At 41.3% G+C, this 20,323-nt stretch overlaps 1 protein-coding gene across 3 annotated transcripts in view; it reads left to right on the forward strand.

Annotated features, from left to right (window-relative positions):
- STXBP6 (syntaxin binding protein 6) overlaps positions 1 to 20,323 on the forward strand; it is a 283,065-nt gene that overhangs the window by 226,625 nt on the left and 36,117 nt on the right. For all 3 annotated transcript variants that reach the window (XM_062205343.1, XM_062205344.1, XM_062205342.1), the window contains 2 exons: positions 9,350 to 9,480; positions 10,355 to 10,520. In XM_062205343.1, coding sequence (XP_062061327.1) covers positions 9,350 to 9,480; positions 10,355 to 10,520 — 297 coding nt within the window. The remainder of the gene's footprint in view (positions 1 to 9,349; positions 9,481 to 10,354; positions 10,521 to 20,323) is intronic.

Genomic DNA, 20,323 nt, shown 5'->3' on the forward strand with positions numbered 1-20,323 from the left:
TAATAAATGATTCCTTTTGATTAAACTGTTGAGACTCCTAGTATCTCGCTAAGACCTATATAGGCGCTGGAAGTACTTGGCAGAGCACAGAATTCTTACTGTGTGTTGTATGTTTTAAATGTGCAGGTTGCATTTAAATCTTACACTATGGTAAAGGGATATTTTTTAATAATGCTATAATAGAGTTGGATTTCTTAGCTCTATTCTTGTTCAGTGTATTAATACATTTTTCATATTATTTCCACATAGAAGAAATAAGGGAGTAGTTTTCCTTTTATATTTCTGTGTTTAAAATTACCTTTCCTGGTTGCAAAATGCCTAACCCCATCTGTCATACATTCCCACTCAATCTTCTTAAGCTACAGATAGTCCTCTTTCTCTTCTGGCATCATTGCTGCTGTCATCCTCACAGCATCGTTGTGAAAACATTTATTGCTGGATTTAATTTAATATGTAATACACATGGTGATTGTGGGGTGATACCCTTAACAGCTGTAGTTTACTTGGCCATGAAATTGCCTGTTTAAGTGCTAGACTCCTACTCTGGCAAACCTTGTCGTATTAAAAAACATTCTACTTAGGAAATACCTATTGCAGTCAAGAGTTTATTTTATACTATTCATCTTGATATTTTGAAGAGTATAAGACTTTAATTAATTGAGATCTGTAGAGAAGAACTTAACTTCTTCACCCAACGTGAATTATACAATAGATGCCAGCCACGGCTATTCATGGCGGAGCTATTGGCACTGTGAAAGAGGCATTGTCCTCTTGTTCACCTCTTCTTTAAATACTGCAGCCATACCCCCAACTCTGCTCTTTCTCCCTTCCCCTACAAGGATAAAGAAAATGATAAATCGCATGAAATAGATTTCTGAAATAGCACACTCCGCAGTCATAAATACATTTATTTGGATTTGTAACCCTTTGCTATACATAGGCAGACAGAAATACATCTGTTAGATAAATGAGAAAAGGCTATACACTAAAAATCATGCTTTTAAATCTTATAGAAGCATTAACCATATAAACTTCCTTTCTCATAATTTCCAATACATTCTTTGCTTAATTCAGAAAGACAAGCTAATTCTGGGTTCCTTCTTTAATTTACTTAAATATACATTGCCTAATTATATTCTAATATTACAGAATTAGCATAAATGGGGTAAAAATAAAACTGATTTTCTAAAAACACACCTTGTGCTTTTAGAATTTTAAGTTCCACAGATACAAAATACATTCTTCAGTTCCATTGAGCCTCAATATCATTTTTTAACTTTTATTTAATAAATATAAATTCCCAAAGTACAACTTTTGGATTATAGCAGCTTTTTCCCCCATAAGCACCCTCCACCCGCAACCATCCCGTCTCCCACTCCCTCTCCCATCCCATTCTTCATCAAGATTCATTTTCAATTATCTTTATATACAGAAGATAAATTTAGTATATACTAAGTAAAGATTTCAACAGTTTGCACCCACACAGAAACACAAAGTATAAAGTACTGTTTGAGTGCTAGATATACCGTAAATTTACATAGTACAATACATTAAGGACAGAGATGCTACATGGGGAGTAAGTGCACAGTGACTCCTGTTGTTGATTTAACATCAATATCATTTCTAAACCAGAAATGTTCTTTTCTTATGTTAATGATGCTATAAGGGAAAGAAAAGGAGTTTTTTTCTATCTAAAATATATAGTTGCTGGATATTTCTAGCTACATTAAAAGTAAAATATGGCTTCAAAATGAAATTTTTTAAAAATTATCTGCCTCCTTCAAGTTTTAGTCGTCTGCCCCCCCCCCTTCTTTTTAATTGTTTTGGTTTCTAGTTATTTAGTTGGTTTGGGGTATTTTAGAATAGTCTCTTCACACTGGAATGTGTATTTAGATACTGCTTAGTTTAGACTAAGTATATGCTTTGAAAGGCTGTGCTCAGCAGTGGGACACATGCTCTTGGGGGACACAGGACCAGGTGCTTTCGTTCCTCCCTCGGCAGTGAGTGAGAGCCTGGCCCATAGCTGCAGAGCAAGTAAAGGGAGTAGAGGCTGCAGAAGTGTTTCCGTCTCTGCCCACCTAAAGGGTATTTGAGCTCTAAAACTGCTTTTTAGCAGCCCTCCTAGGTAAAATGCATATTGAATTTATACCAAGTATGACTTTTTCCTGAAGAGAGCTGCTGCTTGGCCTGCACTTTTCAGTGTATAATGGACAATGTTCGAGGAAAGCCTAACGTTAAACTTTTTCGAGTTTTATTCCTTTAAGCTTTTGTGGGAAAATGTAATTCATGCTTGAGTAGGGTAGCTCCTGCTTTGATGCCTTTGTTTTTTGCTACTCTGTTTGTAAATCTTCCCTAAGAAAAGATCAAAAATGATGTTTACATCTGTTGCCAGAACTGAGGAAGTAAGAGCAGAACAGGACTTTTTGAGTTGAGTTAACCCCTTCTGTTACCTTCACTGTATGTTACAGTGGTTGGTGTTGGACTTGATCTCTGAGAAACCACAAACAGTTGTCAGAATTCTGGGCATTGGCTGCCTTGGCTCTGCCCTTTTTGGTGTTTTTGTTTGTTTCTGTTTCTTTGTTTTTGCAGATACATTCTATGAATCAGATCTACTGCAGCCTTCCAGATAAAGTGTAAACTTGCAATAACTAGTATTATCCAGGTTTTACAATTCATTGTGTGTTTCCCTTATGGCCAACATTGATGCAAATTGATTTTCTCTGCAGGTCTTTGGGGAAAAGTCTGAGGAAGTTCAAAAATCCCACACAATGGAAAGCCTTGGGTTGCTGAATCTCAAGCCGGATATCACATTTTCAGGGAGGCTGAAACAAACAGTTACTTATCGGGGATTCTGCTAGAATAAGGATTGTAGGGAAAGAGGTTGTTATGATATGTTTTAACCCTCGCATCTCTCTCCTTCTAGTCCACCAATATTTCTTTAACTTACGGCTATTGTCCTTTTCTGTATTTTCACTTATAGTTCTTCTGATTCCCTGTGTTCTTGTTAGAATATATTTGAATCCCTTAAATCTGTCACTTGGTTTTGAAATTGAACAGTTGAACCTGAAATAAGTTTTTAGTTTGTTCATGGCTTCCAGTGTGTACAACAACTGATACTTCTTTGGTTGAAGAACCCTGCATTTATTCATTCATTCATGGCTACATCAGTTTGCACTGTGTATCAGTTTATAATATATTAGATACTGTGGTCGTTGTCTGGGAAGGGCAGTGGGGAAGTCCGTTCTTGGCTAAGCTTCTTGGTTTCGTGCTTCTGATTTTAGTAGTCTACAGTTACTTGTGATGTACCTGAACCTGTCATTGACTTGGAAAACGGAATGCCCTTTCAAAATAAAAATCTGCAGATGTATTTTTATAATAAAAAGATAAAACTATGACAAGGTAAAGACTAAAATAAAAGGGACTAGTTTTTTAAAGTATTGACTTTTAAAGTCTTCCATTGAAGCTGTGTTTTCCAAAAGTAGTGCTGCTTCCTTATTGTTAATTTGAAAATATTAAAACCAGCTCAAACTCCCTGTGCAGTTGGCATAGGTTGGTCATGTCACTGGATGTGGGACTATACCTTCATATTAAAACCAGTCTTCCTATAGAATGTTTGGTGCGGATGTTGATCCTTCTCAGGACTTACCCAAACTTCACCATTCATGTGCTTTCTCTTCTGGTGTTTCTTTGAAGGCATTTCCTAAACTTTGCATTATGTCCATCATCATCATTGTCATCCTCTCTCTTCCCCCAGCTCCTCCTCATATTTGGAGATGGGAATGTGGTCCAAAGGGATGAGGAAGAAGTGATAGCAAATACAGAATTTTTGTACGGAAAATCTCTCTTGGTGATGGAGTCCTTTGTAGACTAAGGCATCTTCCACAAAGCCCTATGCGCTGATTCAACCCCTTATTTCCCGTTTAGGGACTGTTTATGGGCAGCACACATTCTTCTCCATTGACGTGGCGCTTATGACTGAAATGCCGCCATTTTTATGGTTCCTTTGAATTTTAAAAAAGAAATTATACCTTCTTTCTTAAATCTTGCGGATTCAAAAATAGCCTGTCGGGCCCATTCGGGTCGTGTGAGGAATCTGAGCAGAGACCCCCGCACCTAAGATGGAAAGGAGGAAGCAGTAGGAGGATAAGGGTAGGACCCCAGAGACAAACTTGACCATTGCATGAGTTGGTCTGGTTTTGGAAGACTGGGTTTCTGTAGGCTGTGGACTCTGAACATCTACTGTGACCCTGAATCATGACGCACTTAGAGCAGTGGTGTGAGCAGCAACAGACGAGTGCTGTGTAGAGGGCCCCTTGCTCCACTTCCACGGACTCTTGCAGGGCTGAAGTTTCCTCGTTCAGAAAGCAGCAGAGATAATGATGTAGAGTTTTTGTTTTTTGAGCTTTGTAAACATTCAGTTGTTTTGCCTAATAAAGTTGCTGGTGCAGCTTCTAATCTTGTATTTTCTCACGAATACTGTGAAAATCCACCTGAAATGGCCATACGTTAGGTTTAGAAGAGCAGTGAGGAGACCCGTTCCAGGTAACCATTTCTCACCTTGGACTGCTCCCGCCACGCTGGGTCAGGGGCCGTGCTTGGTCGTGCCCTCGCTTCCTGAACCCGCAGTTCAGAGAACTTTGCTTCTGTTCCTCATTGCTCAGTCACCGCTGATGCAGTCAGAGAGTGACCCTGGTAAGATTTTATGTGAATGTCACTTTTTTCTAACTCTAAGCTGTTCACTTCTCATCAGCAATCTTTTTGAAACCAAAATGCCTGGCCATTGTGCTCCAGCTGAGCAGAGAGCCCAGGCTGTGACAGGACTCTGCCTGGTGAGAGCTTAAGCTGTCTTGGAGAGGATTCACTGCGCATTTCAGCTGCCTAGCCTCAACATCAAACTCTAGTGTAGAAGTGACTGGTTCTTCTTGAGCACCTTTGCTTTTTGTTTTTTAAAGAGAAATAGCCACATAAAGTTATGATTTCCATCAATGTGTAAGAGAAATGTTTATGTAGATGTTAGACAATATACAAAAATACCTATGAAATGTGAGGAAGTAGAGGGTATAGAGGTGGTGAGTAATCACTTTGTCTATACCATGATTATGTGTTTCCTTTAAAATAATATTTTAAGGCTGAGACAAATTTGTATCCCAGGCAAAATTGATTTTTTTTTAATTTTTTTTTTTATTTTTTTGACAGGCAGAGTGGACAGTGAGAGAGAGAGAGACAGAGAGAAAGGTCTTCCTTTTGCCGTTGGTTCACCCTCCAATGGCCGCCGCGGTAGCGCGCTGCGGCCGGCGCACCGCGCTGATCCGATGGCAGGAGCCAGGTGCTTCTCTTGTTCTCCCATGGGGTGCAGCACCCAAGCACTTGGGCCATCCTCCACTGCACTCCCTGGCCACAGCAGAGAGCTGGCCTGGAAGAGGGGCAACCGGGACAGGATCGGCGCCCCGACCGGGACTAGAACCCGGTGTGCCAGCACCGCAGGCAGAGAATTAGCCTATTGAGCCGCGGCGCCGGCCATGATTTTTTTTTTTAAGAGTGGTTGAGAGACACTGCTATGAATAATGATATTGTAAGGGAAGTAACTCTTTGAAAAAGGTGATCTCTCAGCCACTGGGTCTTGCAAAGGATCCTTGGTCTCTGAACCACTGGAGGAACATAAGCTAGTCTCCCTTTTTTGCATAAAATGCAAAGAACTCCGTTTCCTTTCCCTGACAACCTTCTTAAAAAAGATTTCTTTGAAAGGCAGAGTTACAGAGAGAGAGAGGGGAAGACAGAGAGAGAGAGAGAGATTGAGATTCTACTCACTGGCTCACTCCCCAGATGACCACAATGGCCAGGGCTGGGCCAGGCTAAAGCTTGGAATTCCATATGGTCTCCCACATGGGTTGTAGGAGTACCTGGGCCATCTTTTGCTGCCATCCCAGTACATTAGCAGGGAGCTGGATTGGACGTGGAGCAGCCAGGATTCAAACTGGGGCTCCAATAGTGACTGCCAGCATTGCAGGCTGCAGCTTAACTTGCTGCTCTCTGCTGTGGCCCGGGAGTGCAGTGGAGGATGGCCCAGGTCCTTGGGCCCTGCACCCGCATGGGAGACCAGGAGAAGCACCTGGGTCCTGGCTTTGGATCAGCGCGGTGCACCAGCCGCAGCGGCCATTGGGGGTTGAACGGAAAAAAGACCTTTCTCTCTCTCTTTCACTGTCCACTCTGCCTGTCAAAAAAAAAAAAAAAACAAAAAACCTGGGAAGACTTAAAATGTGGGTGCCAGAGCCATACTCTCCAGAGGTCTGACTCACACAGTTCAGGTGGACTAGGGCACTTCCGAACGTTTGTGCAAAATGTTTATTTTGGTGTAAAACAATTCTGAGATCCATGCAAAGTTTCTTCATAATGTGCACCTCTCATGAACTTACCAAAGACTCCTTGCTTGTTGGAAGCTGCCTGGGTGATACTGATGAGCAGGTGGAGTGGAGAACCAGGGGGAAAGGCCGATTCTGAGCGGTCTGTAATGTCCCAGAGTGCCGTCTCTGCCCTGCCCCTTCAGATACCTTTTCCTCGTGAATGTGGAAAGCGTAACACAACCACCCCAGTGCCAGCTCTTTATATAGAAGAGCATTACATTTTTGATATAATGTACATTTAAAATGTCTTCTAAAAAATAAATAGGAAGTTGAAAATAAATACAATTATTGAAAATAATAGAATTGGGGTATAGTGTGAGAGTGATTGGACATATAGCACTATGTTTCTTTGGTCTTTTTTATATTGTCAGTTCAGGTAATCTGTTTGCGTTTTCCAGAGTGTGTTATCAATCAGCTTTGCTTTGGAAGGGGAAGGTAAATTATGCTTTTTTCACAAGACATCTGGAATTTGAGTGACTGATTTACTTTTCGTCAGCCGCAAACCTTGAAAAACACCAAAACAAGGAAGGAGTTAAAACGTGGTCCCTTCTAGTGTGATACTGAAAAAGTCTGGCAATTGTATATTTGCACAAGTGTTTTGATTTCAAAAGGGGAAAGTTTTTATTTAACTCCGTATAATGTAATGTGTATATAATCATATCATTTTAAAGCACCTGCTTCAAAATAGAAATTGTGATGTTATAATTAATAACAATAAACAGAAATTAGACCAACTGGGCTCAGTGCCCAGAAAAACTAGCCAGACTCCAAGAACTGGGCAAAGAATAAACTAATAGGGGGAGAAAAAGAACGGATAGAGTCGTAACTGCCTCCATTTTTATGACTGCCCTGCAAGGTGATACTGTTGGGGACATTTATCATTGTGGGTGGGGTTCCTGCCCACCTCATCTCAGTGACAAACTCCCAATGGAATTCACCTTCCTAAACTGTGAGTCCTAAACATACCAGTAGCGCACATTGTGTTTGAGATTTTTATAATGCTGTAAACTACTGGAAACAAATGGGCCAGTGGTGAAAATAGAAGCTCCTAACAACTGTCAAGGCAGAAGGAACACCTTCATATTTCCCAGGATGCTTGAGTGTCATCTGATTTACATAAACAAAGGAGGAAATCCTCTTTGTGCATTTAGGGGTGTGTGTCTAATACAGGAACCCATGTTTTCCTGTTATTGAAAAGTATTCTTTAATCTTTTAAGCACATTTTTAGGAGCTGCATATATTCCAGGTGCGTCGTTTCCTTTAACATTACAGTGCAAGTGCAAGGCACAACTATCAGGGAAATCTATTAGGTCTCCCATTTGTGTCATTGGAGACAGAAAAAATAAAAAACAAATTAAGTGGATGAGCAGAACCTTGGGCAGACTGATAATGTTGCCTGAATTTAGTTAGAGGAAGAAAGGCCATTTGTGAATAGAAGACTATAAAATTTCCTCTGATCATGGGTGTTAAGGGAATGATGGCTTTTAACCATGAAAGCAAATGTAATTGGTGTGAAATGTTCAGAAGCTTTTAACCAAATACAACTGAAATAATGGCCAATAAACCAAAGTATCATTTGAAGTTAAAAAAAAAAAAAAAGTTTGTTCAATTCTGGCTAGGAGCAAAGGGAGAGTGTACTAAAGCTATGAAGACAGACTCCAATGTTGAGACTGTAGGGCCCACAGCAGTCTCTCTCACAGCAATGGCTCAAGACGCTGAAACTGCAATACAGTGTGGAATGCATGAACCATAGCAACTTCTTATGACCAACTATGATTGAGCAGGTGCTTCTTGTCCCTCAAGAACTCTTTTTGCCACTGATTGAACATCTGCATAGTTATTGGGAAACAGGGAAGCCATGGGATTATTTAAAACAAAGAAAGAAGATGCCATGGTTGCTGAGTGTTCTGCAAGTCAGTGATTAGGATCAAATCCATTATAGCCAATGGTGCTTTCCGCTTTGCCTACTTCCTTTATAGCATTATACCTACCTAATCGTAGTAATTCCTACACCGGGGCTCAGAGGGAGCTTTTAGGAAAGCCTTTTAAGATCCTTAGTTACTCACTCCCACCCTTCAGTCTCTAAATCACAAAGTCAACAGATGTATGAATATTCAGGGTGCTGTTCTCCTGGTGCCAGGTGCTGGGCATCCAGCTGAGAGGAGATGCTGTTATCTTGCTGGGGGAAGAAGCAACTGCGGCTGGCCCTGCCGCTGGGGTAACCTCAGGAATTCATGTGTGATGCTGTGTGCCAGAATGTTAGAGTCGTGATCAGATGCAAATAGATACAAAACTAGATAAAGCCAAATAGTTCTCCTCCTCCTCTTCCTCCCCCCCCTTCCTTCCTTCCTCCTCCCTCCTCCTCCAAATCATGATCAGATGCAAATAGATTTTTTAAAAAACGATATTATAAAACCAAATACTCCTCCTCCTCTTTCTTCTTTCATTTATTATTTTTTGGAGGGGGACGTGGTCGCTGAGGTGGCATTCCTGTCACTGCAGTGGGCCATGTTTATGCTGGGCTGTAGAACTAGAAATAAGTATTGTAGTTACCCAGGGGAGCCAGTAACCTTCACTTCCTTTAAACATCAGCCTTTCCCAGTGCACCCTACCTAATGCTTCTTGCTCTACAGGCTGTAATTGTGCATCTGTAGCCTTCATTAAACGCGCTAGGGGTGATTGACTTATTTTCAGTTTAAACAATGAAGACATAAATGAAGCAGCTTTTACAATTTTAATCATATTGCAGACTGCTTGGGAGGAGATTATAACTTCTGTGTCTTTCGCCTCCTCTCCTAACCTGAGGCAGGCCTATTCACTGGTGTTCTCTCCCTCCCTGTGTGTCCGTCATTGTGCGTATGCATAGTAGGCGCATGCAAAGGCAACACTGAGTGGGAAAAGAAGCCCAGTCTGCAGACCCACTAATCCAATTGGTCTTCTCTTGGCAGTGACAAACAAGAAACCCACACAGGCGTCCATCACGAAGGTCAAACAGTTTGAAGGCTCCACGTCGTTTGTTCGGAGGTCGCAGTGGATGCTCGAGCAGCTTCGCCAGGTTAATGGAATCGATCCTAACCGGGTGAGTGAATGGTCCAACGCTGAGCAAGGCCTTCTCCTCACAAGCTGGTTCTCTGATTGACCTAGGAAGGGGTGGTGACGGAATCATTCATACCAGGGCAATTTCTCTATGTCAGTTAGGTGACTAAAACTTTCTGATGCCTGTTCCCTTCTTATGGGAAATTACAAACCTTTTCACCATGTTTGATGAAGAAACCTGTGGTGACGTATATTGAATTGCTACGTCTAGTCATGTTTATCAGCAAAGGGCAGAGTTCAGATGATCATATCCACAAGTATCAATATGAGGAAACCGTGCTCATCAAAGCTTCATTTAGCTCCTGACATCACCAGTGACTCGATTTATTTACCCCAAATCAAAGGAGAGGCACCTTAGAAACTGTATATTATGATTCCATTGAATTAATAAAACACGTTATGGTGTAGTTATCCAAATGACAGCCCTTTTGCTCACCCACACACAGCACTCAAAACATCAGTAATGAAGGATAATAAATTGTAGGATATATTAAAATAATAAAGGGGACTACTTCCCTGCCTAAGTTAAGGGAAAAAATTAGTACAGAATATTGCTGAAGGACTCCTCCCCAAATAATTGGAGAAACAATATATGGCCTGAATTGTAATATGTTAGTATATAGTTAGATTAGCTCAGCTTCTATATTTGCTCTATAGGGACGTCTGCAGATTCTGTATTATCTGGGATTTGGTTAATAAACAGAAATGTGGACTGTCTACACATGTGAGTCGTAGTAAATATGAGCCTTGTGCTGGGACCATAGTCTTTGTTTTAACTTTAACAGTATTCTAACATTGGTAAGCTGGAAGCAACAGTTCTTATAGACTGAGATCACTAATTTCATTGTCTTTTCCAGGATTCTGCAGAGTTTGATTTGTTGTTTGAAAATACTTTTGACCAGTGGGTCGCCAGCACAGCCTCAGAAAAATGCACCTTCTTCCAGATCCTCCACCACACCTGCCAGAGGTACCTCACAGACAGGAAGCCGGAGTTTATTAACTGTCAATCAAAAATTATGGGAGGTAAGCAGACATTTGTATGATTTCCGTCACTCTGTTCCCTTATACTTTTACATAAAATATTAGTTGTTCAATAGCCTAAGACAAAAAAAAAGAGATCAATATACTCAGAGCTAGCCAGCATGAGAACTTTTCTAAGGAGTTCATGTTTGCTAAATCTAGACACAGTGGCATGTTTTTGCACTCATTCAAAAGCTGGACTTTTTAGAAGAATTAGCCTTTTGCCAAGATTACTGGTACTATGAGAAAAACCTGTCTGTTTATTAGAAAAACTTCAGCTTCGCTCCTTGACTACCTTTTCTAATTTCATCACAGAACACTGACTAAGGGAGCTTTTACCTGTTATTTCTCAAGATGGTTTATAAGTATTGCACAAATTCCAGAAGAAGCTATCGCTTTCTTTCAAATAACAGGTCAGGCATTCATTCCTTGAATGGCATGCAAGCTGAGTTAGGGTAAGTACTGTAAGCCAGCCTTAAGGAGCAAATGCAGCATTGGCAATGTAATGAGAACTATTTAAAGGGTGCTTACACGTTTCTTTTAGGTAGCATTGCTTTTTAGGGAATTCAAACTGTGCAAAAAATGTAAAAACCTTGCCAATCACTCTGAGCTAGGGAGGAATGTTTATAGTATCGGTCTTTTCACTGACGTGTTTTCTTGATTTTGAATTTTTTAAATGTACCAACTTTTCCTTAACGGAATATAAAATGAAGATCACATTAGAGGTAGTACATCTTCTCCTGGGTGTACACATCTTTCATGTGAACATGGGACAGAATCCATTGTTCTGTCCTAGCAATGATTGCACACTGTCATTTTGCCATTAATCTACCACATGTTGTATGGAGAAGTCACTGTCCAGTTCTTTGTTATCATCCACTAAAGTGTTCGTATTACTCTTAAACGAGAAGTTGCTTATGTCATAAGAACCTCGACAGATCTAAGCCATCAATGCAATCTTTTATCATGGCTTCCTTATTTAGTCATAGAAAAATAGAAGAGGTGATGAGTAGTGCTTACTTTTTCAGAGATGCCATATCCTATGATATGAAAGTGAGAAATATTAAACATAGGTGTCTAAAGGAAAGTTCTTATCAAACATTGACCCATTTAGGAAATATGAGACATAGCATTCTATCATGTCTATACTACATATGCTCTTCGCATGAATCCTGCTTTGGAAGTCCAGCCTTAACAGACTTAGCAGAGGGTTGAAACACACCAGGCATAGGATTATGCTTTCAGGAAGTGGGAAATTGGCCAGGGACCCCAAATCTCCCTTCATCATTCTGACCCCTGGTTAGATTTTTTTCTTACTCTTCAGTTCCTATTCTGAAACCTTTCCTTGTTGGTGCCAATACAAGCATACATTGGAAAACTAAAAAAAATAAGTTTATTTTGATGCATAGTTTTTTTAAAAAAATTCTTATTTTCCATGAACTTTCTGAGGATCACCTTGTATCATCAGTAGCCTGAATGGCTAGCACTTAAGCACTTAATCTGCTCTAAAAATAATGTGACATATGGACTTGGCATTTCTGTTGCTCTCGGAGAAAAACTGCCCCTTGGACAACCCTCTTTCCACACCCCACCCTGAGAGCCAAGTGAGACATCCTTAGAGCAGACCCCATGCCATGGAAACCATTGCACACCCTCAGAATGGAAATGAGGGAGGAAGTAAAAAGACCCCAGATTCACTGACCTGGCAATGAAGACCTCCTTCCTCCTAAGTTGGGGACAGATTTGTTAACCCTCCTCTTCCTCCTTCCTTGCACTCCCTCTTCTACTACCTCTAAAGCGCTCATGACTTCTTTCAGGTGTTTTCTCAACATCCATTCATACAACAAAAAAAATTAAGCACCTGCTATGTGCTAGTCACTGCTGATTCCTGGATACAAAGACTGCATCTATATTTGGTCCCTTGATAGACCCTTATAGCCACCACCCATACCCCAGCCTGGAAGATGGCGTGTGGCCTCTGTATTGTGTTCTTCCTGTACCTCCGTGGACATCCTCAGCCTTTCCCACTCTCTCCCACTCAGTTACTTCCATCAGGCATTTGGCCCCATCCTACAGGCTTCTCCCATTGCCCATGAACCCCAAATTGTGCAGAGCTGAGGTGGGGACCCATGTGTCCAATATGGAATTGTTGGTATATGTAATAAATGAAGCTGAAGATTGGTTTCTGAAGTAAGAGAGAGAACAAGTTATGAAACCAGTAGCAGAACTAGCTTTGTCTTTTATGACTGTCAGTGTCGCTCATATTTTCTGCATTTCCCAGGTGGAACCTGTGGAAAATAGGCTGGATGATAGCTAAATCTTTCCAGTCTAACATCTATAATTTATTTTTTTAAACTTTTTCTTTTTAAGGATTTTATTTGAAAGGCAGAGTTTTAGGGATTGGGGGAAGAGAGAGAGAGAGAAATATCTTCCATCTGCTGGTTCACTTCCCTGCAATAGCTGGGACTACATATGTGAATCAATCATGTTGTAATTTGTTAGCAATATGTATGTCATGAATGAATGCTATCTTATTTAAACAGTTGCTGATCCTTAATAACAATTGTACCAACACACATTAATGAATTAGCATATTGAGAAGTCTCCTTGGTGATAGTACTGAGACAAAAATAATGTGGTTTTGGGGTCATTATGTTGAGACCCCTTTAACTTTTGGGCATAGTCTGCATCGTCAGCAGGTGAAATCTATTCCCAGTTAATATGTTTTGGTATCTCCTTATAAAATGGGCCGCAGGTGTTAGATATCATTATTTATGGTATGGGGAAACTGATAATTCTATGATTTTCAGAGAACTAATATTGGTGTTCATAGGCTGCCCTACACAAAGTTCTTTACATGTGTTATCTTACTTTGTTTTTAAAGCATCCTTTAGAAATACAGTTTATTATCTCTATTTTACAGAGAAGGAAACAGGATTGGAGAGATTATTACATAGCTTGCCAAAGGCCAAACAGTGAGTCAGAGAGATAAGATTTCAAGACAGGCCCACTCTGCTCTAAAAGCCTCTCCTTAGGGGCTCTGAGTAGTGTGCTCAGGATATGCCATGATGTTGCTTCAGTGTGGCGCCCCCTGGAATTGTACTAGAACTGCTGGGCCTATTTTAGCCAGCACATTTCTGAGAATTAACAACGGAGGGTGGGATGAGAGGAACAGGGTATGAATAGTTTTAACAGTTTTCCTTATGTCTCAGCTGCATACAATTGCAATAGTAATTCAAGCTTTTTTTTTCCAAGAACCATAGAATCATCAAGGATCTTTAAAATCATTTTGCTTGTTGTTGTTGTTCATTAGAAAGCGTGGAGAAGACGATGTGATCCCAGCCACTCACAGGGCTTCTCAGGTGCTGTGCATGTGATGGCTGCACTGGGAAAACCTGGGCGCAGCAATTTGGAATGTCATTATCAGGATCAGAGGATGTAGAAGCCAGTGTGCCTGACTCTCACTGAACAGCACTTCCTTCAATGCCAAGTCAACAAACTCATCATTTAAATATCTGTAATTCCATGCTCTTCTACTCTTGATTGACTGTATGCATCTCATGTGGCCATAGTTTCCTTTTTCTTTTGGAGGAAGTCAGTTGAACAGAAATGAGACGAATTCTTTGGCATCATTGAAAGTCTCTCCTCCAAAACGCTATTTCCTCATCTCTACAGAACAGATTGGGGAGCTCTGATCTTCTGATGCTTGGTCAGGATCCAGGAAAGATAGTTGTAAAGTCTCCAAGGCCTTCATACATTGAGAGAAGGCAGGATTCTCTAAAGAAGTGTAAAAGGAAAAGTGTTGGCTTCTCACCCTCTGTCGGCACCTCTGTGGCTCTTTTCTTCTCTAGGTGGCTGGAGGATCAGCAAGCTAGGGCGGTCTCCCAACGCATACCCGACTTCCACTCTCCCTCTCTTTCACTTCATTAACACCAGTCATGTTTCAGAAATACGAAGCTGTTCATTTAGTTGCTGGGTCCTTGAACTACCCAGCAGCCTGCAGACGTTGAAGGCAGAGGCACGGCGGCCACCCTGACTGCTTGAACAGAACAGCGCATCATGAATGACTCAACTTCGTATGGATCAGACTTGTTCTGAGATGGAGCTGCTATTCCCTCTGTGTGTCAGCAGAGATGATGTCATACGTGTGATCACACATCTGTATTTCCAAGGTGCCTCAAAGGAGTTAATCACGTGTGTTAAACCTTAGATTCCAGAGGAGAGAATTACTGTTGACTAGTTCACTTCAAAGCAAAGAGCACATCATCTTAGATAGTTTGCATGTCCTGGTGAGTCAGGGTCCCAAGGGAGACCTTTGGTGCACTCACTTGAATATTCTTAAGAGAATGTGACTAGACCCCGCGTGGCTCTCTAATTGTTATTGTATTTTCGCTGACTTTTTATAGTGGTTACTGCTGGCCTATTATTTGTGTGCTTAATTCAGGGTAAGCGTCCCTCATCTGAAATGCTTGGGACCAGCACTGTTTTGGATTTGGGGTTTTTTCAGATTTTAGGATGTCGGCATGTACCCAAAGAGAAATTTGGGGGATGGGACCCCAGTCTAAACTTGAAACTCACTTATGTTACATGTACACCTTACACACATAGCCTGAAGGTAATTTAATACAACAGTCTCTTGCATGAAGCAAAGTTAGCATGTTGCAGCTAACAGGGTGGGGAGTCTTTTCCTGCTGGAGACACTAAATGTACTGTATAGTGTGTGCCTGTGGTTTCACTGTGACCCATCCCATGAGACCTGGGGTGGAATTTTCCACTTTGTGGCATCAGGTCAGTGCTCAAAAGCTTTCAGATTGTGGAATGTTTCAGATTTTAGATTTAGAATTTAGAGATGCTCGCTCTGTACAGCACAGTATAAAAAATGTGCATCCACATTGGCAATCTTTGTTAGAATCCACAAAGTAGATGCCTTGCTGTTTTCATTTTCAATAATACTATAAATTATTCTCGGAGGTGAGTTAAAACTAAAGCATTTTTCTTAAACTCTGAACCCAAACACACACCCTAACTCATTCAGTTACCTGTAATGACTTCACTTATTGGAGTGGGCCCCGCCCACCATTGTTCCAGCCCTGTTGTGCACATTTTCTCATTGACTCCACAGGCCTTTGCTCAGCGATGCTTGTGTGTCTGGGACAGAGCTAGCTGTGGAGATCTGCTGACTTCCCTTCTCTTTAGGATGGAAATCAGACATAAACACCCAGAAAACACTGTGCTAACAGCAAGCTGATGGCTGAACTGCATTTGAAAGGATGGTTAGCAGTTGCCAAACACATCAGGGCGAGATGAAATGAGCTGTCTCTTATTGTAAATGTTCATCTAGACACTTTTATTTCAATGTTCGCTATATTCAGAATTTGGAGAGTGGCAGACTGCTTTTCCACAAAGCGGGCTATTTTGAAGTTCGTTCTACTTTCATCAGCAGCAAAGGGTATTTCATCAGCGTTGCCCTTTTAGGCACAGTCCTCCAGATGGTGGGAGAAAGCCTGGGCTTCTGAGTGCTATTGGGATTCCAGGGACACAGAACCCTGGAGATCTCCTCCATTCTAGGCCAGCCCTCATTTGCCCCTGCTGATTGGTATTCTAAAGGAAACCCTATGGCTTTGCGCTGAACTCCCCTGGGGTGGAATGGAGTCTAAGGATACGATCAAAGTGTGACTTTATGTTGTACTTTTCTTCCAAACAGTGCAAGGTCATCCATCTGTGAGATGTGCAGATATTTCACCTTGAGAATGCCTCAGCCATGGGCATGTGTTAGGTGAGATAACGAATTTTAAAAACCAAAACAAAACAAACAGAAAAAAATGTACTTTATAATAAGGTTCTTATAAAAAAAAAATAGGGGAGATTAATATGATCATACCTAATGCCAGTATGTTAATATGAGTTAAGGAAATATAACATTTTATAACATTTGCCATTATTTTTCTCCCTTCTTTTTTAAGATTTATTTGAAAGGCAGAGTTACAGAGAGGCAGAGAGAGAGAAAGGGAGAAAGAGAGGTCTTGAATCCCCGGGTCACTCTCTAGATGGCCACAACGGTGGCCAGAGCTGCACCAATCTGAAACCAGGAGCTTCTTCCAGGTCTCCCACACGGGTGCAGGGGCCCAAGCACTTGTGTCATCTTCCACTGCTTTCCCAGGTCATAGCAGAGAGCTAGATCCGAAGTGGAGCAGCCGGGACTTGAACCGGCTCCCATATGGAATGCTGGCTTTACCTGCTATGCCAGCACCAGCCCCTCTGTTTTAATGTTTAGTATTTTCTGCCTATGAATAAAGGCTTTATGGGGAGTGGCCATCACACTGCTGCACATTTTCCAACCACAGGTGCATTAGAATGAAATGCTTACTTCGAGAAAAAAGTCATAAGTTTGCCCCTACTCCTCAAACTTAAGTACACTTGGGGATGCACGCACACACCCCCCACACATACACACATGCAGTTTGCCACAATGGCCAGAACGTGCAGGCACGCACGTTCACACATCTACACATTAGAGCCTGTAGTTCACAGACTGAGTTGTATTAAACCACCACACTATTGCTTCTTGTCGCATGTGTAGACATGGTGGAGGAGGTCAGGCTCCTTAGCAGATACACTGTTGTCACAGAGCCTTGCAATGCTTGTTACAATTCTTCAAATCAAGAGAAATCCATTCTGTATTTCCTCTGGAGACTATTTTTGTTGTCCTTTAAAAAGGTTAGAAAATAAAATACTTCATTTATCATCAGCCATGGTACAAATGAGGAAAATGAGTCATGGGGAACTTACCCAAGACCCCATAGCTGTTAAGGAATAGAGCTGGTCTTTCACTCAAGACCTGTCACTCATAAGTGGAGATTATGACTTCCAAGTCCTTTCATAAGCCCAAGTCTTCTTTTCCTTATATTGATTCAGCTAAGCAAAAGAGAGGTTGATGGCAGTTTAACAAGGTCTTTGGGCATATTGAGTTTAAACTTATGTAGTAAATGACTATTAATTATGTTAATCATGTACACACACAGACTTATCATCCACTCCTCCATGCCTCTGTCCTCCTCACTGAAGTCAACACATCTTTATCTAGAATGTGGTATTTTTAAGATTTATTTATTTCTTTATTTGAAAGGCAGTGTTACAGAGTCAGAGGCAGAGAGAGCTTCCATTCTCTGGTTCACTCCTCAAATGCCGCAACTGCTGAAGCTATGCTGTTCCAAAGCCAGGAGCAAGGAGCTTCTTCTGGGTCTCCCACACAGGTGCAGGGGCCCAAGCACTTGAGCCATCTTTTACTGCTTTCCGAGGCCATAGCAGAGAGCTGGATAGGAAGTGAAGCAGCCGGGGCTCAAATTGGTACCCATACAGGACGCCGGCACTGCAGGCAGCGGCTTTACCTGCTGTACCACAGCGCTGGCACCTAGAATGTGATATTTAATATAGGATTTTCCTTATAGAATTCTTTTGGAATGAAAAATTAAGAATTAAGGTTTTAAGGTTGGGCATTTGATGCAACAGTGAAAACACTCCAGACACCCACGTCCCGTATTGGAGTGTATGGGTTAAGTCCTGGCTCCACTTCCAACTCCAGCTTCCTGCTCACACACACCCTGGGAAGCAGCAAAGGATGGCTCGACTATTTGGGTTCCTGTAAACACACGATATTAGGGAAAGAGGCACAGAGCAGAGAGGAGGCAGCATACAAATCTATAGCCAGACCAAATTTATTCAGAGAAAATGAATTCGTAGAGGTGGGTGACCAATTACCAGAGTGTACATGGATGGCACACGTGGCAGAAGGCTGAGACCCCAGGGGCCAGGCCTTTTTATATTTTAGGAGGGCTCAGGATGGGGGGTGGTGTAGCAGGTGGAGGTGAATTCCTGGAATTGGTCTTTCAGGTGGCCGTGGGGGACCTTGGGAGCCTAGGAAAGAATGCAGGTGGGGTATGAAGGCAATAAGGTGTGAGACCCAGTTGAGGTTCAAGGGCAAGGAATACATTCTAGTGTTTCTCTTGTGGACAATGAGGAGAGTGGCTAAGGGTTATGTCTTTGTTCCATCACACTGACAGACCTGGGTGGAGTTCCCGGCTCCTAGCCCAGGCTTAGCTGTTGCAGGTGAACAAGTAGGTGAGCGATCTCTGTCTGCCTCCTTCAGTTTTTCTGTTTTTAAAAATAAAAGTATCAATAAAAATAACAATGTAAATATTTAAAGTATACAATTAGAAAAGTCCAGGCTGGGGAATTTGTTGATGTTATTGGAATCCTAGCAGTGTAACTATTGTATCAAACACAATGAGTGCATGGTACTTTGTGACCCACAAACATAGCCATATGTTATGGTAGAACACTGTTGACTAAGCATAACATTTTTTAAAAATTTTATTTAAGATGTACAAATTTTATATACAGAGTCAGAAACTTAGTGATACTTTCCACCCTACCCTCACTCCTGCCTAACCTCCCACCATTCTTCCTCCTCCCTCTCCTATTCCCACTCTTAATTTTTTTTTTTAAGATTTATTTATTTTATTTGAAAGTCAGAGTTAGAGAGGAGAGGCAGAGAGAGAGAGGTCTTCCATCCACTGGTTCATTCCCCAGTTTGCCACAATGGCCAGAGCTGTGCAGATTTGAAGCCAGGAGCTTCTTCCAGGTCTCCAATGCAGGTGCAGGGGCCCAAGGACTTTCCTCTGCATTCCCAGGCCATCACAGAGAGCTAGATCAGCAGCAGAGCAGCCTGGACTGGAGCTGGTGCCGACATGGGACACCGGCACTGCAGGCAGCAGCTTTACCCGCTATGCCACAGCACCAGCCCCCCTACTCTTCATTTTAAAACGATCTATTTTCAGTAAACTTTATACTCACAAGATTAACCCTACACTAAGTATTTAAATATTAAAAATGTTCATAGACACACATTTTTCTTTTTTATTGCTTATTGGCTACTAGCTACCCTGAAATGCATGCTGTGAAACAGCTGGTAGGTTATACTTAGTCATCCAGAGCTGGCAGTGACTAAGCATTAAATGCTTTTGAATCATCCCTGTGTGTAAAATCTTGAACCCAATCGAGGCTGCGTGAGGGTCCTTGCAAGGCATCCTTTGACAGTTTGAAAAAGATCATGAACATTTTGCCTATTCGATGGTTAACTGATCTGCAATTAATGAGAGACATTTCTACTTTCAGAATCAACCAGAAGACATAAATATGCAACGTGATATAGTGAAAAGAGCACAGACTGGATTCACTTGCTAAAGGGGACAAGTGTCTAGTGATACACAGCAGTGTGGCGACTATAGTTCACAGCAATCTATTGTATATTGTTAATACACATAGAAGAGAGACGCTCAAAGCCTCCATTCACAAAGTCATGACAAAGAGACATTTGAACAGCATATGCTGTATACATTTATTGAAATGTCACACTGAGCACTATAAATTATGCAATCATTGTCACTAAACATTTTTAATATTTAAAGAGATAGAAATGCTAACTAACTTGATTTGATCTTCACACATTGAATAAATGTGTTCTTAACTCACTGTTCTCCATAAATATGTTCCATTGAAATAAATTTCAAGATCCTTAAGTAAATCTTTAAATTTTAAATGGGTTTTTGGAGAACTGGCAGTAAATGCCTGAATATTCTAATTTTCGAATTGGAAATTGTAATGCATGTATTTACAATATCATGTGAATTCTTCCAGTGTATTTATCAAAAGGCTTTACTGGGGAGAGCATTTAGCCTAGCTGTTAACACACCTGTGTCCCACATCACAGTGCTGGCATCGGATTCCTGGCTCCAGCTTCCTGCTAA

This window comes from Lepus europaeus, chromosome 11, assembly GCF_033115175.1.
Source record: "Lepus europaeus isolate LE1 chromosome 11, mLepTim1.pri, whole genome shotgun sequence".
In the NCBI taxonomy this organism is placed as follows: Eukaryota; Metazoa; Chordata; class Mammalia; order Lagomorpha; family Leporidae; genus Lepus; species Lepus europaeus.